Source organism: Odocoileus virginianus, unplaced genomic scaffold (assembly GCF_023699985.2).
Source record: "Odocoileus virginianus isolate 20LAN1187 ecotype Illinois unplaced genomic scaffold, Ovbor_1.2 Unplaced_Scaffold_8, whole genome shotgun sequence".
In the NCBI taxonomy this organism is placed as follows: domain Eukaryota; kingdom Metazoa; phylum Chordata; class Mammalia; order Artiodactyla; family Cervidae; genus Odocoileus; species Odocoileus virginianus.
Genome location: NW_027224270.1, coordinates 966047 through 980448, shown reverse-complemented (window position 1 = coordinate 980448; position 14402 = coordinate 966047). Strand labels below are relative to the sequence as shown.

The window sequence follows — 14402 nt, the reverse complement described above, 5'->3', positions numbered from 1 at the left end:
TGTTCATGTTAATCTAAATTAGCTGCTAACATTTCAACTTAAAAGTCAACACATTGTATGTAATGTCTTGGAGTCCCAGCTCGTCGTGACTGCCTGGAAGAGTGTCCTGACAAGCGTTTCCTGTGGCCGCACATAGCACACGTGGAGACGGGGGCAGATCTCTGGGTGCCACGTTACTTCTGGTGAGTGCAGGCCTCTCAGAGCCTGGGGCAGATCTCTGGGTGCCACGTTACTCCTAGTGAGTGCAGGCCTCTCAGAGCCTGGAGCCCTTAGTTATGACTTCCTCTGACCACTCTCGTGAGCATCTTAAGGATGCTATCAGGGAAAAAAATACATAGATAATAATGGAAAGCCAATTCTCCCGAAAATACCTTTAAACATTCAGGTCAAGACCTCTCAACATCTTCCCCATCTTTTTGGGGGGACAGAGTAGGAAGAATTAATCCTAAAGCTCTCTGGGAAAATTAAGCAGTCACTCATTAAAAGAACTTTTCAATAAAGAAAAATAAGGGAAGATTTAAACTGTCTGTTAATGAAACACCTCATAAACTTGCAACAATTACAGTCAGACAGAAAAGTCTATGAAAGAGGTCAGAAAGCCCAGAAATCAATGTTTATTTAAATACAATAAAAATGGCACTTCAAGTTCATGGAAAGAATGAATGTGGAAGGGAACAGCGTGTGGGGCGGAGGCTGGCCTGGGCGGTAAGCAGTGGGCATGCCCAGCTGGGTGGCCCATCTGCACCATCAGGACGCTCGCTGGACTCACTGCACAGGACCGCCGCAGAGATGAGCAGTCACCAGGCGTTAAGGCACCTAGCACAGGGCGTGACACAGTAAGGGGTGCTTGTGTGGCACTGAGTAAGTAAGAAAGTGGCTTCTGCTAAGACAGACCTTAAAATCCCGGAAGCCGGGCGGGTGGCGGGAGGAGGGAGACGGCAGAGCAAAGGCCCTCATCACACCACATCAAAGGAAAAACCGGAGGGTTCATAAAAGGGAGCAGTAAAAACACTAAAGAGAGGGGAAAAAAGATCCCCTCCTAGGTCGGGTAAGACTTGGGTGTGACAGAAAAGCCAGTATCAAGAAAACAGATTAATACATTAGATTACATAAAAACTTTTGAAGTCTATTTGTCAAACACTAAGAATTAAGAAGAAATTTAAAGCTTCAGAAAAAATAAGGGTTCATACGTGTGCATAAATACTCTCAGAAATCAGTAAGGAAAGTACATGATGAAGCAGTTCACAAAAAGTTCTGCCTGCATATATGAGGAAACATGTAACACTATCACTAATCAAAAATGCAAATTTTCCAATACTTAAATTGATATGGTTTAGAAAACATTACATTGTTGCCTAATATGCAGAGAAATTGGTACATTTCTCAATGAAGAACACACTGAAACCACCTTTACAGGCATCACTTTGATTTACATGCTTCAAAAACAGCTTTAAAACATTAAGCCCCTTTGACGTAGTAGTTCCATTGCGATGACAAAGTTGGAACATAGAATTTCAGTGGAGAAGTTTCAGGTCGCTTTTTCAAAAATGAACCAGAATCAAGGTAATAAAAAGATATGGAGAAATATTTTAAGTTTCATTTATAAAGCTAAGAATTTTCACCTTCTGAAAAGTCAACACATGTTTCATTGTAAAATTAATGTATTAATATTACCTAATTTCAAAAAACAATAGTTTTAAACAACAAACCTTTTTACAGCATCCTTCTTCTGAATATCTATAGTTTCCCACCACTTCCAAAGGTAAGAGATCTCAGACCATATAAATTTTCTCCGTGGGTCTTCTTTCAACTTGACAACCATATTATTAAAAATATACTGAGTCTTCTCTCTAAAGTAGTCATCAAAGGTCTTCAACCAACCTAAATTAAGACACAAATATATCACAAAGGTCTGACTTAAACTCAGTCACACTCAATTGCATTTTGTATAACCTTAGGGGTTTCATTCATACAAAGACAACTAAAAATTTAGCAAACATTTTCAGTTAATGAAATTCCACTGAATGGACATGAGACTCAAAAAGTCACTAACATTGAAATGATAAAAAGACTCTGAAAACTGTGCAAATTCAGATATCAATGAGAAAAACGAGAAAGCCGAAAAACATTTATTCATACTTAACAATGACAGTATCTAATTCAACTACTTGTAACTTGTCTCTAATTTAAGGAATTTTGTAAAATTTAAAAAACCCAAACAGCATGAGCAAGTTGGACGCAATACTCTTTTAATACGGAATCAAAAGTTGACTCTCCCCTGCGGCTGTTAGTCGCTCAGTCGTGTCCAGCTCTGCGCGGCCCCGCGGACCGCAGCCCGCCAGGCCCCTCTGTCCGCGGGACTGCCCAGGCGAGAGTCCTGGAGTGGGCTGCCGTGCCCTCCTCCAGGGGAGCTTCCCGACCCAGGGACTTGAACCCTGGTCTCCTGCATCGCAGGCAGATTCTTGACTGCTGAGCCCCCAGGGAAGTCCGTTTACTCTCATACCACATCTAAACTTTCTTCTTCATTAAGTACCCAAAACTAAGAAAAAGAAAATCACAAGTACAAACTGCATCGAAAGTCTAGAAACACAGCAATAAGGTAGTTACAGCACTATTATGAATACTAACAAGAAGAATTCTACCAAAAATAGGCATCAGTTCCCAAAAGGCTGCTCATTGTTCCACTTTTTTGAAGAACAAATTGAAAATAATCAAACAACAAGTGTATATACATCCATATAAAGTTTTTTTCAAAAAAGAATTGTGGCAACTCAGTTCTTTGCCTTTTCCTACTACTTCTCAAATATCCTGGAAACTATATCTAAAGACATTTACAATTTGACTATAAGAAACATTTTTAACAAGATCTATAGTTCCAAATGCAGCCCCACCCAGCCGAGTAATAAAGCAACGGACAAGAGGCTGAGGCAGAACACACACAACCGTCAATCCCACCTACTGGTGGGAGAGAAAATGTCCTCTGTGAGAATCACCTCTTATCTGTGACATCCTACAGGATGGGGAGCTTCTACACAGACAGGCAAAACTGCTGTTCTATTGTTTCCGAGTCTCAAACACATGGGAGGTCTAAAATACAAAGGGTCCAACTAGTTATTTCTTCTGTCTGTCTACAATTGAGTGAATATTCAATGCACACTATATTTGCTGACAAAACAAGTAAAAGCTTGCAAGGGCTGAGCAGGCAGTACTCTTTTGACAGTGCGAACATGGGACTCCAATGGGCACTGCCTCTATGACTGTATTTCTCCCTTTCGCTTTAACTGAAATCTATTCATTCTACGATTATTTATCGAGCACCCACAAAGTGATGGGTATAGGAGCTACGAGCCAGACAGGATACAGTTTAAAATATTCTTTAGAGGACTTTCTTGATTTAGGACATTTTCAAGCTAGTCTGTCACCTAAGAACACTACCTGAATAATTCAACTTTTCCGTATTGAGTAAAAAGCCTGTACCCACAGAAAACTCAAAAATACCTCAGGAATTAGTGGTTTACACAGAATTCCATCTTGCTTCACAAAGCAATGAACCCGGACCCTGCCCCAGAGCACTGAGGCCAGGATCTACACCCAGATTCCCAAGGACAAGCAAAGAAAATTCAACCTATCCTCAAATGGAGATGCCCTAGTTTCCTGCCGACCATGCAGCACCCCGAGACACAGAAAAGATCCAGTGCTCAGACCCAAGCCCAGGACATACTACAACACTTGACGACATGGCTGCTGCTGCTGTTATTTTTATAACCATCTCAGCCTTTAACTACCCTTTTCACATCTCTACAATCAAACTGGGTCAAAGGAAAACTAAAAGATATTCCTAACATCCAATTTTGAAAAGTATACAATTTATTTGTAACATTAAATAAACTGCTCCACATTGCAAACATATTGGTTGCCCAATACATCAGCATAGAATTCATTTTATGTCCCTTTAATGGGCTGGATTTGTCCTCTTGAAATGCATACATTGAAGTCCTAACAGCCAGTAACTTCAGAATATAACTGTATTTGAATATAATGTTGCCAAAGAGGGGCTTCCCTGGTGGCTCAGAAGGTAAAGCGTCTGCCTGCAATGCAGGAGACCTGGGTTCGATCCCCGGGTCAGGAAGATCCCCTGGAGAAGGAAATGGCAACCCACTCCAGTACTCTTGCCTGGAAAATCCCATGGACGGAGGAGCCCGGCAGGCTACAGTCCATGGGGATCGCAAAGAGTCGCACGTGACTGAGCGCCTTCCCGTGTCTCCAAAGAGATGACCAAGATAAAACGATGTCATGAATGGAGCCTAACCCAATGCAGGCATAACTTGTATCACGCTTTGCTTTATTTTGCTTCACAGATGTTGCATTCTTTACAAACTGAAGGTTTGTGGCAACCCTCTGTCAAACAAATAGATCAGAGCAATTTTTCCAACAGCATTTGCTCACTTTATGTGTCTGTCACACTTCAGTAATTCTATTTTAAAATTTTTAATTGTGATCATATTTGTTACCATAAACTGTTAAGCAGTGATCTTGATGTTTCACCCGCAATTATTTTGGGGTGCCACGAACCATACCCGTGTAAGACAGTGAACTCAATGTTCTGCCTGTTCCAAAGACCACTCTTCATCTCCCCCTCTCCTCCAGCCTCCCTACTCCCTGAGACAAAATAAAACTGAAAGACCAATTAATAGCCCTACAGTGACCTCTTAAGTGTTCAAGTGAAAGAAGAGTCCCATGTCTCTCACTTTTAATCAGAAGCTAGAAATGATTAACCTTAGTAAGGAAGGTGTGTTGAAAGCCAAGATGGCCAAAAGCTAGACAAATTGCCCTGAAATAGTCAAGCAATGAATGCAAAGGAAAAGTTCTTAAAGGAAATGGAAACTGCTACTCCAATGAACACATGAACGATAAAAAGCTAAACAGCCTTATTGCTGATACAGAGAAAGTTTTGGTGGTCTGGATAGAAGATCAAACCAGTAACACATTCTCTTAAGTCAAAGCCAAACCTAGACCAAGGCCTAACTCTGTCCAATTCTATGAAGGCTAAGAGAGTTGAGGAAGATAAAGAAGAAAAGTCTGAAGTTAGTAGAGGCTGATTCATGAGGTTCAAAGAAAGAAGCCATCTCCATAACACGCAAGTGCAACGGCAAGGGAAACAGCAAGTGCTAACGCAGAGGCTGCAGCAAGTTATCCAGAAAAATCTAGCTAAGATCATGAATGAAGGTGGCTACATTAAACAAGAGATTTGCAATGTAGACGAAAGAGCATTCTACTGGAGGGAGACGTCATCTCGAACTTTCTTATAGCTAGCTAAGAGAAATCGCCGCCTGGCCGCAGGGCCTCGCAGGACAGGCTGCCTGCCTTGTCCGGGGATAATGGAGCTGCTGCCTTGAAGTCAAAGCCAATGCTCCCTGACCATTCCAAAGCTCGAGGCCCTCAAGAATCACGCAAATCCACTCTGCCTGTGCTCTGTAAGTGGAAGAGCAAAGCTTAGATAACGGCACATGTGTTTACCATAGGACGTACTGAGTATTTTAAGCCCATTACTGAGATCTTCTACTCAGAAACAAGATTCCTTTCAAAACAGTACTGCTTATTTGCAATGGTCACCTGGTCACACAGGGTCTCTGATGAAGATACACAACAACACTCACATTGGTTTCATGCCCGCTCATATAACATCCATTCGGCAGCTCATGGATCAAGTACTAATTCTGACTTTCAAGTCTTACGCTTTAAGAAATACCTTTCACAAGACTATATAGCTGTCATAGATGGTGATTTCTCTGATGGGTCAGAGCCAAATCAATCGAAAAACTTCTGGAAAAAATTCACCATTTTAGATGCCATTATTAACACTTCTGATTCATGGGAAGAGGTCAAAATATCGATGCAACAGGATTTTGGAATGTATTGACTCCAATCTTCATGAATAATTTCAGGGGTTCAAGACTTTAGCAGAGGAAGTCACTGCAAATGTGGTAGAATTAACAGTGGAGCCCAAAGGAACTTCCCTGGCGGTCTGGTGGTTAAGACTCCAGAAGACCCTTGAGAGTCCCTTGGACTGCAAGGAGATCAAACCTGTCAATTCTAGCAAGGAAATCAACCCCAAATATTCATTGGAAGGACTGATGCTGAAGCTGAAGCTCCAATACTTTGGCCACCTGATGCAAAGAGCCAACTCACTGGAAAAGACCTTGATGCTGGGAAAGACTGAAGGCAGGAGGAGAAGGGGACGACAGAGGATGAGATGGTGGATGGCATCACCAACTCAATGGACATGAATTTGAGCAAACTCCGGGAGATGATGAAGGACAGGGAAGCCTGGCGTGCTGCAGTCCATGGAGTTGCAAGGAGTCAGACATGACTGAGCGACTGAACAACAAAGACACAAATCTACCACTTTCTACCTAAATTTTAACAAAAATCAAAATTAATCCCAATTATTTAGCTTATAAACTCAATTAAAGAAAAGAACTACAGTGAGATGCCTCTGAAATTAATTTAATAATAAAATACCAGCATAAGAGGCAAATTTAGAAGAAATAGTCTTTATGAAATTTAATAAGTTAAAGGCTTTTTTAAAATACAACTACTTATTTTCATCTTTGTGATGAACTCAGGCCATTTCAAAGAATAGTTTATCAGGGGAGTGTTCATACAGGAATTACAGTGACTGATTAATCCATTTTGCCTTCAACACTTCATTCGCCCTTCAACAATCATGCAGACAATATGTCAAAGATATTTATGTGAGCCAAAAGACAAGCTCAGAGATGTCAACTTAAAAGGGTTCCATAAAACTCATATATAATAGATATGAATATCACTACAATACAGCACAATTAATGTAGAATGAACAGAAAGATAGTCTCTTGCAGTTTTCAATACTGAGTAATATAACAGTAAATTAGCTTTTATTGCTCTTATACAATAGAGTAATCAAGTATTCCCTTTTACACTGAATTGACTCTTTCTTTTTCTAAATTACTGTAAAACTCCAACTGTATATTAACATGAGACCAATCACAAAGATAGCATTTTATAAAAAGTTGTATGGAATGAATTTTTGTGATATAAAATTACATTCCTATGTCGAGATTTAATAATCTTGAGACATTCAGATACAAACTGATTTACTTAAATGGTCATTTCACAGGCTTTTTCTTTTCTTTGAATATACTTAGAAATTGAAACAGGGCTAGAACAGCATTAAGAATACCTTTCAATTTATCCTTTTTGATTCTAACAGCACCATCACCCATAAAACAGCTAATCACTATTTTAAATAAGTGAGGAAATGTTAAAAACAAAGAGTACACAATTAGAAGTTTTATTCAGCCATCATAATTTCAAAGTCATTATCACCATTTTATCAGAGAAATTTTTAATTTCTAAAATATAAAAATAACACAGTTGAAAACTCTATTGCTTATTCTTAATCTGCATAAACAAATATACACCTAATAACTGTTCACTAACAAAACACAGTTTATTTTTTAAATTGTGGACTTCTGATCCAGCTCAAAGTCTGCAGGCTTGCGGGATCTGAGCGTCTGAGGAGCGCTTCACCTCTCTGGTTGAGGGCACGTACAGGACCACCCAGGGGCCTGGGCAGGCGCGCCCGCCCTGCGCACTGGACCCCAGGGGTCTCCCTGCTCCTCCTCTGAGCCCACCCTTTCCACAGGACAAAGCCACCAGGCGAGGCCGTGCCCACCCCGTCTGCACCACACAGCCCTGCCCTTCTGAGTCCCCAGGGCTCGGAAATCCGTGTCTGATCACCCCACAGCCAGCTTCTTGAGCCTCCCAGGGCCTCCGACTAGGCTGTCCCCGCCAGGACAGGTGAACTTGCAGGTGGCCACGAGCCTGGCAGTGGCCACGAGCCTGGCAGTTGCCAGGAGGTGCAGTTTGCCGGGGTGTGGGGAGAGGGCTGGGGTGTCTGCAAGAAGCCCCTCCCAGGTTCAGGCAGGGTCAGAGCCCCAGAGGCTAAGGCTCCCCACAGCAGCACAGCCAGTGGGGAGCAGAGCCAGGCACCTACACCCTGGCTTGGCCTTTCAGGTCACTGAGCTATTACACCCTAAGGCAACAGGAAAAGACCTGCTTTATTTAGCAATGTATCAGTTTGATTTGCAACGTTTAAATGCTTAGACATAGTGTTTAAGGGCCCCCATGTACTTTTGCCCCAGGTCATGCAAGTTTTAAAGAAGCCAGCCTAGATAAACGCTACCAGCTGAACTTCAAACAAGTCAATTCTCATGACTCTAGCACCTGGTACAGTCCACAACAGCAAAAGGTCAGTCAGTAAGTACTTGACAGATGAATGAACTGTATGGTGAAAAGGACTGGAAAAAAAATGCATGTGGAATAAAAAATGCAAATTTACTACTTCAACTGAAAATGAAACCAAAGGTCAAAGACACCACATACTATTAGCTCTATTATGTTCATAGTCCTGATACTAACCTAATAATCTTTGAACAATGTCTCTAAGTTTCTATTTTATATTTACAAAGGCTCTGTCAGTCCTAAGATGACTTAAAACACACACATCTGGAAGAAGGCATGCCCCTCAAATCATTGTTACAATGTTATGGTTTTAATTGCGACAATAATGACTTTTTAATGAGTACATTAATTCCACTCAAATAGGTACCAACTGTTAAGAAAACATAAAAAGATTCTGAGTCAAAAATATATCCAAATAATAAACACTGAAAAAAACCCAACATGTTTAAGTTATTTCCATTTTAACAAATATTTTCAAATTTAAAAATATAAGTACAGTTCATTAAAAAAGAAAGCGCCTTTATTTTAGTCATTAAGTTATTCTATATTAACAAATGATCAACAAGTTTCTTATATCACTTGTCAAACCTTTCCATGTTCAACTGCAACATCCAATCCTACGCTTAACTGATGTTACCATAACTCACATGATGATTAATTTTAATTACAATATTTCTAGTATAAAATAAACTTACTTTTCCCCCTGATAAACTGTGAAAGAGTTTTAATTAACTTTCTGTTCTGGTTTATTCATTCAAAAACCATCCAAGCATCTATTAATGACAAAGCAATAAAGCTAAGTTGAATGAAAACACTTTACAGTGAAAATATAAACAAAATGCTGTGGAAATAAAGAAATGGTGAGCTCCTACTAGAAGAATAGAAGCGAGATTCTTAGATCAGATGTCACTTGGTTAGAGAGAAAAGGGGGAAGTTCCAAACAGAGGCAAGAGGAGACAGAACAGACAGGAAGCCGTGAAAGGATGTGTCAGTTCCAGGAAGCAGCGGGCAGCTGGGCATGGCCTCACTGCACCTCACACAGAGGGGACACGGTGAGACACGGAATCACAGAGGGGAGGTCAGGCCACTGAGCACTCCTAGACCACCCTTGCTCTCACCAAACACTTAGAAGGAAGCAAGTGAAGGTTTTCTGTGCTGGGTTTTCAAAATTATCTGCACTGCGAGTGAAAGGATAAACTAACCAGGTAAAATAGGAGAAAAACCAGACGTGCGGCCACCGCCATCACCCTGCTGAATATGGTCATGGACCTCCGTGGGAACAAACACAGGGAAACAGAGGCCCAGAACGCACAGTGAAGGGAGTTGAGTAATCTGAGTTTTCAGAAGACAGGAGAAGCAGAGTCAGAACTGAAGCTGTCTTTGAAAACTTACAAACCTGCTGATTCCTCTAAATGCTTTTGAACTCAGATATCCAAAATAACCCAACCTTTTTGCAGGTGAGTCAGTATCATCTAATAGTTTTTAAAACATATCAGCTTCACTTCCATTAACTTGTTTGAGATACAGCATTTTTTTTAACCTATGTAAGATGCTGTCACTGGAAATTCTACCCCACACCACAAGAATCCATTTGCATTACTATCAGGACAGCTGGATTTGGTTCACACTGCAGTTGTATAAAGACCAAATGTGACCTCTTTCTGTAGTGCTCTTCTAAATGCCCTTTAAAAGACCTGCACACCTTGATACCTGACACCTGCAATTGTGAAATAACCCTCCAAAATATTTTCTAAATCTGTGCTTCCCTGTGTTATTTCCCTTCCGTGTTAAAAATTTCATCCATGAGTATTTATTTGAACCAAATGAGGACACTTCCGGACTAGTAAGCCCTGTCCAAACAAAGTTTGATCATTTGAAATAAAGAAAAGTATCTATGAGAGACATGCATATTCCTTTGGGGGCATTACTCTTAGGATATGTGAGGAGTCTACTAACTTAGCCTTATGAGCAAGCCAATACTGGGCAAATTATCAATGTTTCTAGAAGAAATCACTTAAAAGCTGGAAAATACTGCTTCTCAATCACTTTCCAATTGTAAAATATGTAGCAGTGAGAAAAACCACTCGCCATTTCATGTACTAATGTAGCATTTAAGGACTAAGCCATCTGTCTCAATAAGGACAGAGGAAAGCAAGAAAGGGCGGCATACAGTGTAGTGAGGTGCCTACTTTAGCAACAGTCACTAAAATGTTTCATACGGTTAATAATACTAAAGTATATGGCATTTGGCTTGGAAAACCTTAAAGACATTCTTCCTAGAAGCTCTTTTTGTGGTTTCAGAAGTATTACCTGCAAGAGGCAATATTAAAAAATAGTTATGAATTCTGATTCCAGGCCCAGACGACTTCGGTTCAAACCCAGCCCTGCCACAGACACATTACTTATCCTCTTTTGTGCCTCAGTTGCTTTTTTTTTCCATCAGTGAGATGAGGGTGAAAACATGATTTTTATCATAAAGTCGCTGACAGGACTGATGGATTCAAAACAGTAAAGCATCCGCCTGCAATGCAGGAGATCCGGGTTCATCGCTGGGTGGGGGAGATCCCCAGAGCAGGAAATGGCAACCCACTCCAGCAGATTCGCCTGGAGAACCCCATGGACAGCGGAGCTCAGAAGGCTACAGTCCACGGGGTCACAAGAGTCGGACGCGGCTGAGCGACTCTCTCTCTCTCACACACACACACATGCCTGGAACATGGTCAATTCCCACTGGACCAGCAGTTAGTTCTACAGTCAGCATAGTGGTGAGCTCTGAAGCACCCAGGACTGAAGACAGACAAAGGTAATCAAAACAGGGGAACTCGAAGATATTTAATGATGACCCACGTTTCAGGCACTGACATTTGTGCTCCTAAGGAATACAGTCTAGTGAGAGCCCAAACAATCAGATTTTTTTCCCTCTAAAGAGGAATATCAATATACCAATTCTAGAGATCTCTTCAAAACAAATGCCAAATTTTCTTAACATTTAACAGTGCCAGACAAAATACAGGATGAGAGGTTAAATTTGAGCTTCAGATAAATAAGGTTTAGTATAAGTGTGTACCATATGATATTTGCAGCACATGTAAAAAATTATACATTGTTTATAGGAAGTTAAAATGTAAATGAGCAGCCTGTTGTTTTCTTTTTTCCCCAGCTAAATCTGGCAACTCTATTAACAACCAAAGTTCAGACAAATGTGCTAAATTAGCCAATGCCCATAAACCAAGAAGAAAAGAAATACCAGCATCATTTGAACTAAACAAAGTATCTTAAGACGCAGTATAGTAAATGGAAAGAATATGGGACTTAGAATCAGGCAAATCTGAGCTCCAATTCACCATCCTCTGCCACTTTATAACTGTTTAACTGTAGTTAACAACTACTAGCCTCACTGTCCTCACCTGGTAAATGGGATTTGAATTTACCACTTTTCAGGGCTGCAGGACAGGTTACACTAAATAGCCCATACCCAACACTCCCTGAGGCAAGATGGACAATGAAGGTCATGGTGTCTTAGCTCCAGAAACTCAAATTTCCTGTACAGTAGCCAAAACCAAAGAACTCACTTTACCCCACAATAACTAAACAGAAAAACATATGCACTCCCCACTGTTGCCACAGACAAAGCTCGCCTTCTCCGGACGCCCTCCTTCCACCTGGCAGCCCCCTCTGGCAGCCTGAGCTCCGTCCCCGGCCTTTCACCTGCATGGACGTTCACTCACCCATGGAGAACCAGAACTGTTCTCTCTGGACTGTGCTTAACGTATTGGAACAGATGACCTGGGGAATAACATTACACTGTGATGTCCTCACATGTTTCTCTTTTCCACAGACTTGTTAAGAATAAGGATACATAAGCAAATTCATTTCAAATTATCATATAATACTAAATGCGAAAATCCGTCCTCTCAGTTTTCAAAACACAAAGGCTGAAAATCCTAAACACTCATTTGAGTCAAAAATTCTGCAAAAGAACTGAAAACTCATGAAAGAAAATTATCTTCCAGTGTGACTCTTGGGCCTAGAGCTTCCTTCAGTTTTGGAGTCACACCACAAGGAAGGATTATTTTCTAATGTTCATTTCACAAAATGCTTAACTAGCAATATGCTGTCCAATTTTTCATTTAGTGTAGCTTACCTTCTCTCTACACACTTTTTTCCTTTGAAGGAAAATTAACTATTTCCACAGTTAACTAGCAGGAAGCAAAGAACTAAGATTGTAGATATAAAGGTGCTGTTAATGGTGTTTTAATCAGCTTATTAAATACAACATGAACACGTATCAATCAACTAACATTTAATTTCATGGTCTATGATTCAAAACTTTTCAAAAGCGTAAGAGTATACAATTATCAGCATTTACTTGATTCCTTTCCAAGTTTGTTTCAACTCATGTAAATCATATAAAATATTACATGATAATTGTTACATGTCCTTATGTACTAGAAAAAGACATAATTAGAAATTTTATTAATATATAAATATAATTTGAAATTTACCTTTTCAATTCAATCCAAAAAGAAAAATATCTCCACACACAAAAATGCAGCAACATAGTTTTTTAAGCATGGTGACTTAATATAGGAATTTCCTGAAAATTTATTTCAAATATTTCTAGCCCCAACGGACAAAACCCCACTGATGAAACCATCTACTGGGCTAAAGTTTGTTTTAAATTGTTGCTGCAGGAAAGGAAAAACTCTCTATAAATTTCATTTACAAGTAAATTGCACATTCATTTAGGAGTATTATACAAATATTTCCCATCACGGAGTCACACTTTAACTTGGAATGCATGTGTACATACTCATCTCTTTTCCTCTACTGAAAGAGTGGTTTTTCATGATCTGAATGATTCAGTTTTTTACAGAATAATTCAGTTATCTAAATTCTATTTTTGTTAAGGAGCAATGAAAATTAAGTCAGCAGGTTCTTTTCTCTAGCAGTTTGCTTGATAGCAAAAATTGCTTTAGTTTTAAAAGGTCTGTTTCTGACCATTACTTTTGACTCAAGTAGAGAAGAGCCTGAGGGTAAAGGTCATTAACATCTTTCACTAAGACAAAAAGATTCAACTGTGGTTGCTAGGATACCAACAGACAGACTCATTTATTAGTCAGGAGCAATTATTCAGAATGCCTTCTCACAGAACAACATACTAACTGCAACAGGAAGCTTAATGCAAACAAAGTTGAAAAGGCAGAGACAGTCCCTGCCCTTTAAGGGCTTAATATCATGTTATTGATATTCAAAATTACACAGTGCACTTTAAAGAAGCTATTTTTTAAAGGACTGGAAATAAACAGACAACAAGAAGGAGGGCAGTTGAAAGTACAGGCCAAAGAATAAGTCAACTGTTTGATCTGAGTCTGCAGAATCAGATTCCTTTGTTCATTAGCTTATTTAACTGAATGAGTCTGTACTATGTGCAGTTTGAGGTATTAACAACCCAGCCCTTAACAGGACAAAGTTCAAGCCCTCACTGAGCTTACACTCCAGTAAGGAGACCAATCAAAAGTTTGTATCTGTGCTGATATGCAAGCATGAAGCGTGTGCGTGTGTGTGCGTGTGTGTGTACACAGTGTGAAACAGTTGTGAAGGAGGCGAGTTAGTAAAGGCTTTACACATATTTAGCGAAGATTATATGTCAACTATTGGGCGAGGCAATGAGGACAGCGTGTAACAAGAGACCCATGTTCTCTGCCGATCCAGGTAAACCAACAGGGAAGTACTCTGGTGCCACTTACTGCTTGTGTAACCTTGGCAAGTTGGTAACACCTTCATCATGAATAGTGGCACTAACCTTCAAAAGTTATTGTCAGCATTAGCTGTTTATAAAACATCTGGCACAGTGCCTGGTAAACTACAAATTTTATTATTTCAGTTAAGAGCCCACATTATAGAATAACAAGAAATGAGATCAGTGGAAATTGAGGATGGCAGAAAAGAGGAAAGGATAACAAAGGTCTCTAAAAAATAAAAAAGGAAGGAGAGCTGTGTTCACATGAGGAGGTCTTGTGAAACACACTGGTAAGTGTATTTATAAACCCATAAGGAATTCCTTGGAACTCCTATTATGGATTTGGAATTATGGAAACATAATGCAATAA

At 40.0% G+C, this 14402-nt stretch overlaps 1 protein-coding gene across 1 annotated transcript in view; it reads right to left on the bottom strand.

Moving 5' to 3' along the window:
* Positions 1 to 14402, bottom strand: part of MAN2A1 (mannosidase alpha class 2A member 1) — a 197235-nt gene that overhangs the window by 137656 nt on the left and 45177 nt on the right. The window contains exon 4 of the mRNA XM_020911732.2: positions 1710 to 1881. Within this exon, the coding sequence (XP_020767391.1) occupies positions 1710 to 1881 (172 nt within the window). The remainder of the gene's footprint in view (positions 1 to 1709; positions 1882 to 14402) is intronic.